General features: G+C 45.1%; 1 protein-coding gene across 4 annotated transcripts in view; it reads right to left on the reverse strand.

The window, feature by feature from the left end:
* Positions 1–6,963, reverse strand: part of Alpk1 (alpha kinase 1) — a 105,360-nt gene that overhangs the window by 58,627 nt on the left and 39,770 nt on the right. For all 4 annotated transcript variants that reach the window (XM_021158235.2, XM_029475300.1, XM_029475299.1 and 1 more), the window contains one exon: positions 3,749–3,979. In XM_021158235.2, the coding sequence (XP_021013894.1) occupies positions 3,749–3,869 (121 nt within the window). In that variant the 5' untranslated portion in view covers positions 3,870–3,979. The remainder of the gene's footprint in view (positions 1–3,748; positions 3,980–6,963) is intronic.

A 6,963-nucleotide genomic window follows, 5' to 3' on the forward strand; every position in this document is an offset into this window, starting at 1 on the left:
TGTGTGTGTGTGTGTGTGTGTGTGTGTGTGTGTGTGTGTGTTGTGTCTCTAAGAAAACACATTCTGAAGCGAATTCATCAGTGTAAGGACCAGCATTGGCTCAGGATGCCCAAGACCAAGTTCTCAGCACAAAGGAGATTTATTTGTTCCAGAGGGCAGGGAATAAGAGACAAAGACAGGAGACAGGGGACAAGGGAGAGGGGACAGGCAACAAAGGACAGCCTCTGTACAGAGAGGAGACAGACACACAAGCGCATAAGGAAATGGTAGCTTATCAAAGCAAAGGGGGGGGTAAACTGCATCGGGTGAGGTGTCTAATTTTAATTGGACACGTTAATTAGGTGAGTCAGAGGAGGGTTTTGATTGCTGGACTTTAATTCTTTAGCTGAACCTTGTAGTCAGCCTGAGGAGGAGAAACTGGCCAGATAAGGGATTAGACTTTCGGGGTTAGCATCAGGAATGTAATCTAATAGTTTTAGCGAGGCAGAAGAAATCGGTGAGAAGGGCTGGGCCTGCCAGAGCCATGTCTGTGAGCTGGCTAGAACCCCTCCAGCCAGCTCTGCTCTAACCCCATCTCCTTCCATGTTCTCCCTGGATGCATGGGACCGCCACACACTGAGTCACCCAGATCTGAAGTCTACCCTTCTAGCTGTTTGCTTTCCCTCCCTGAATCAACTTAACTGTCAAATCCCACAGATCCTAAAACTCATCTTCTCTTTCCTTTTGATAGTCCCAGCTCACCCTCACAAGCTTCTTTTATTGCTGATCCCCTCTTCCCCCTCTAACAAAGTAGACCAGGACAATATTTTTTTGTAATTGCTCTACCCCCAAAGCCTGATGACCAAACTCAGGCGCACTGTCTTTGGCATTCAAAACAGACATTTTTATCTCACTCCTGTTAGTCTGTCATCACCTTCCAGTGGATTGAAATACCTCCTCCAAGTACTTCCAAACCCACAGGCGTATGTTCCCTTTAGGCTGCATCCCAATGTTCTGTAATCACATCTCCTTGCCTTCCTAGGCTGGAAGCATCCTCAACACAACCATCATCTTTCATAGCTCATCCCTTTTGGTAGACCACATCACAGTGGTAGCACAGGGTAACAGTTAAAAGACCAAGATAGCACTAAATGTACATGAGACACACTAAACAGAGAAAACAGACATGACAGAAGAGCAGAAACAGAAAGAAGGAAGAGAGCCTGTCTCAGTCCTAGATATCTTTATGTGAACTTGCTACCCCATGAGTAAAGATAAGGATGCTTCTAGACAGGGAAAGACACTTTGTCATTGAGAGCACCATGCCAATGAGTGACCCGTGTCGATGACCAGAGATGATCCTGTGACTCCCAGACCACCAGTTCCTGGACCCTTACTCCATCCACAGGAACATCCCCATGGAAACAGAGCGCTAGAAGTGAGGACCAATGTGATCACATCTGGCTGCAAAATCTGTGTGTTACTGCTAGTGAACAGTGTTCCGTTTCTGAAAACGCAATGTTCGTGTAGAGCGCAGTTTCTTCAAGAGGGTTTCTAAATGTCAGTGGGTAAGATGACTGTTGGAGAGCACTGTCCTGTGTGGTCCAAGTGGACTTAAGATGTCCCTTTCCATTCTCGGGGTCTCATTTGGATGGCCAACATCTAGACACAAAGAGAAGGCCGGTCACTTGACACTGGAAATCCCATTTCTGGGTCCATAGGCTTCTATCATGCTGTGGAATGGGTACGTTCTTCACAGTACTAGAGAGTGCTTCTTTTGCCTTCTTCTATGACTTTAACAGGACATAGTATGGCTGTGCAGCGTAGGCTGGTCTCAAACTCTTGATCCTCCCATGCTGGGATGACGGGTATACACCACCATGCCCAGCCTATAGAAAGCTTGCTCTTTATCAATAGTTTTAGTCTCCCTTGCCAAACTGTAAACAGACCAGTGGGGCACACTAAAATACAGTGTACCCCTAAAGCAAAGGTTTTCAAGCTGACCTGTCTTTCAGTTCTCAATTCCAGTTCTTTCCCCGTCTCCCAGGTGCTAGCTCAAAGCTCTCCAGGCTTGTAGGAAGGAGGAAGGAGATGGGGTTAAGGGGAGAGACAAGAGAATATGCTGTGTCGGTGTCCCCAAGTCTACCAGCTGCTGTGCACATAAAGTGACTCTGTATTAATGTCTGTCTCTCTGATCCCAGGCAGTAATGCCACAACCAAAGGACCAAAGCCACTCACCACCATCAGCCCACCTGAGCAGGAGTGGTTCTGCACAGATGCAGGCCACAGAACAGTAGGGATTGGGCAATTTTCCACTCTTGTGTGTGAGGATTCCTCTCTCACTAGCTATCTGGCCCCCGTCTTAGAAGCTTACCTGAAAGGCCATGTCTGTCTGAAGATTTTACAGCCTTGACTTGCCTTATTTGAGACTAAATTGATTTTTCTCCTATTCTGTGTCACTTGGGAAGAAAATGGCACCTGACTGAGGCCTTGCACGTCCACAGGGAGACTCTGAGGCTTAAATGAGGGCACGCACCACGTAACAGGAAGAGGACACTAAGAAAACTTTCAGAGAAACAAGAAAAACAACCCAACCTGACACTTAGCCCCAGGGAGACAGAGAGCCAGCTATCCCTTATTGGCCAGGAGCCTAGAAACTATAGTTGAGGACCAGGCGCTGACATGAGGGGTCTGTGATCTCAGGCTGACTAGCACATGCAGCAAGCAGACAATCACATGCTTGTTGAGTCAGCTAGGAAAGAATGGGAGCACAAGCCACTGCGGTTTGGTTTGAGGACTGATTACACGTACAGGGCTTCACCCAGAAGGCAGTCAAATGACAGGTTACATAGCTTAGAGTGTCATAGCTACCTAAAATGGCCTGTCAGACACATATGTGCCTGTGTACCACCACTAAGGGAAAGCTTCCCATTACAGACAATTTTACTCAGGCATCTTATTCTCAAATGAAATACCCAAACACTTTAGTGTCTTGAGTACTTTAACGTACACTAGAAAAAATATTAAGGGCACATATTAAGAATATGCTAAACAAATGAAAAGAAAATTATTCAAACGATTAAAAAGAACCTAAAGAGGGAGCCTCTCCATAGCTGGCCGAAGAAGAAATACGTCTTTTGTAGCTTTCTAGATTTTGTGATTGAAACTTCTTCTCAAGCAATATCAGTAACTATAGACAGCACGAACCAGGAAGCAGGCAAAAATCCAGATCATGGTTGTGATGTAAAGAGTCATTTTTGAGATCAATGTTTTGTTTTTTTTTTAATTTTTTTTTTTTACAAATGGAATAAGGAGTTTGTTGGGGACCAAGAAAACAGAGACTGCTCTCAGTATCGAGGTGACATATTTCTGGAAGCCACAGAAGTCTATGGAAACTGATGAAGCACAAAATCCTTGTTTGAGAATGAGTGCGTGCCACCATTCAGAAGTTGCTTCCATTTTTTTTTTAATAATTGAAATTTGCGTGCACCGGCCAACTTGGACCCTTTTGTTCTTTCCTGAACTAAACTGTTTCTCGTAGCCTCAAGTGTACTGAAGCCTAAAATTAGAACTGACAGCAATTCTCTGCAACAAAGTGGGCTTCTTCCCCGCAGCCCTTCCCATTCATGCCCTAGAAATCCACTCATCTCTCGGTGGTCATCTGCCAGGAGAAGAAAAGTAGGGCAGAGAGGAGAATATGTCGCTCAGGCAAGGGTGCAGGCATTGAACCTGCCGGCTCGAGCCCTGGTGTCTCCCATCAGAACCTCACCTCTGCACCGCTGGTCCTCACTCTTGTCCTCTGTAGACACATCTGGCGTTTCCAACAAGAGACGATCCAGTGCTTGCTTGCACTCATGCAGTATCGAAGCCACGGCATCTTGATTATTCATGACGATTACCCACACTCCAGGATGAATTGAGTCTCCCTGGGTCTTTGGTGATCAATTACCTAGGAGAGGCATTGATTCTCAATAAAGAAGGCCCTTGAAGGCTGAGGTACCTGGTGAACAAAAGAGGGGGGAGGATGATTAACTAAAGCATCATCAATTATCTGCGAGTCTCAAGCAGGGAGGGATAATAGAGCAAACACATGAAAATACATGCCGGGTCCTGAGGATGCTGTTCGGGGAGTGTGTGAAATGACGGCAGCACCTCGAAGGCACACAGTGCAGAAGGGAGAGAGGCTAGCTATAGAGCTTGGTCACCCACGGCGAGGTTGGTGAACTCACACGGGCCGAATGAAATGAATGCGCCCTGTGATTTATTCACTTTCTGCATCTTTCACTCGGTGCCTCTGGGTCCCAGTAGCCCTGAGCTTTCCCCTTTCTGGAAGTCTACAGGAAGCATCTGGCTAACAGTTCTAATAGCCCCATGGTAATATGAAGTTCACCAATCTCACAAGCCACTACTGATTTCCCCTGTGCAGTATTCTTCATGGTATTTAGCACGGTATCATTTGGACCAAGACAGGCAGTGACAGATGCCAAATTTAAAGCTCTTCACTGCCAGGCACTCTGCCAAGAGAAGTGGAAACACGGTATTCCAGAAAACTCAATTTCCCGGAGCTCCGATGTGGATGGATCCATCATGTAGATGGATGGGTTGATGGATGTTGCCAGATAACAGGTAAGCAGTAGACTCCTTATGCAGAATGTGAAGGAGATAGAAGGACCCGTGGCAGTCAACGTAACTCTGTGGACAAAATAATTTACCAGCACCATGAATATGCCTAGCCAATGGACAGAAGCAATACTTGGCTAACAAATACTTTGGTCTATCTTCCTTTTGTTGATGTAGTCCCTTGCGAACAAAAGAAATTATCCTCTTTGCCCAGAATAAGGAGTGACATTTCTCTGGTTTAGACACTTGGTTTTGTTTTGTTATGTTTTTTGTTTTGTTTTTTTCAAGACAGGGTTTCTTTCTATAGCCCTGGCTGTCCTGGAACTCACTCTGTAGACCAGGCTGACCTCGAACTCAGAAATCCACCTGCCTCTGCCTCCCAAGTGCTGGGATTAAAGGTGTGCGCCACTACTACCAGCTTAGTTTAGACACTTGGAGTGGGGTGGCATACAGAGGTGTATTACCAGAGCACAGTCTGAAAGGGGAGGTGGTACCAGTGACAAGAATGATGATACTCAGCTCATTCATGCAATGAAGAAATCACATTAAAGCAGAATTTCTGAGTTAGTATTAAATGTGCCCTTCTACCCCCTGACCTTTGTTTAAATCAAACAGGGTATTAGAGACTTATTCCACTCAAAATAATCAAGTAGTTATTAATGAACACAGGCAAAATTCTCGAGTTAAAAATGTTACCACATTCCAAGAGCACTCACACAAGCAAGAGAGTGAGGAATTGGCTACTGGAATTATCTAAGCTTGAATGTAAATTTATTTACTCTCTCTTTCACTTAGCGTGTTTCAGAAAGGATTCCTGCACAAATGAGGTTGTTGTTGCCGTAAACTGTGCCTGAAGTCCCCCTTTAAATCAAGTGTCTGTAAGTCATGATGTTTTGTGCAATCAGATGGCCATTACTGTGTCTAGCTATAAAGAGAACAGGTCTCAAGGGCTAGTCAGAATTTTATCCTCAGACTTCTGTTACAAACAAATGAAGACCTGTTCACACCCTCTGAGTCCTGCAATTAGCAAACAAGAGGTAATTAGTGGACTGGAGTGGGCAAGGGACCTTGTAACCAGTAACATCACATCCCCACCATCCAGGAAAGAGGAAGGTATTGGCTACAATGGGGGCTTAAGTTCAGCGAGTGAGACGAGCATCTTGCACTTCAGAAAGGAAAGAGAAAACGGCTGGACCTGACCTGCAGGCAAGTTGGGTATTCACTGCTGTTCAAATCCCAAATTAAAGCAAGAAGCAGGCTATCTTTCCTAGAATCATTGTCTTTCCGTGGGGGTGGGGGAAAGGGTTACATAACAATGGAATGTGGAGAACTAGAAAGAAAAAAAAATTGTTTTACAATAGGGTCCTAGTAGCTTAGCATCCTTGATTATAAAGGGAAGACCATAGTCTTGTAGAGCTCATAAGAAAAGAAAGTAGAAAGGAGATTCTCAGAGACAGAATCCTTGTCTATAGCTGTTCCATCCTGAAAATGGAAGATAAGCTGGGTCAGGCCTGGTTTGAAGTTGGATGGAGACTGCTGGGAATATTGGATGTTATAGACACTGACAGTGACAACCTAGCCTCTCACCGGTTCATTTTCCCTGAGCAACTAACACATGCACACACACGCATGCATGCACATGCACATGTGTATGAGCACTCGAACATGTACACAACCTACCACCACTATCACCATCACCACCACCAGCACGTAGCTTCTGATAGGAGATAGCACAGAGTGGGACAGGAAGAAGATGAACTCTAAGGAGAATAAGGCATGGGGGGCTTGGATGCTCTTGAGCCATTTGTTAGCATTTTTAAGCTTTGTCAAAAGAGGAAAAGTTGGAAAAGAAAGTTGTAATGACTCAAAGAGATTTCTATTTACAGCAATGCAGAAAACGGCTTTATCAACCTCTCCACTGAATTGTGAGAAGATCCCTTTAAAAATCTCCAGAAACAAATGGATTAACAGCATAGGAAAGGGGTAGTTATGTCAAGGACCAGATTGAAAGACCAACAACAACAACAACAACAACAAAATCAAACAAACCAAAAGCCAACCAAATGCTGAAATGGAAAGATTTCTCTGCCACGCACAGGCCTGCCTTTACTAGCATGTGAACATGAGAAATGTGTGTTTACCAAACCCTGTGAGTTTAAACTTTGGCTTTCCCTGTCTTGGAGAGATGATAATATCCCCCAAGGTAAGAAGGTGAGAGAGCACTGCCACCCATACCCTAGGTCCCAACAATCTGCACCCTTAGTGTGAGGAGAGGAACAACAAACCTTCACTCCTCCTCCCATCTTCCAGGGGAACTGCCCTTGGCAAGGACAAATCTCACAAAATATACATGGGAGGGGGAGG

This window comes from Mus caroli, chromosome 3, assembly GCF_900094665.2.
Source record: "Mus caroli chromosome 3, CAROLI_EIJ_v1.1, whole genome shotgun sequence".
Taxonomy (NCBI): Eukaryota; Metazoa; Chordata; class Mammalia; order Rodentia; family Muridae; genus Mus; species Mus caroli.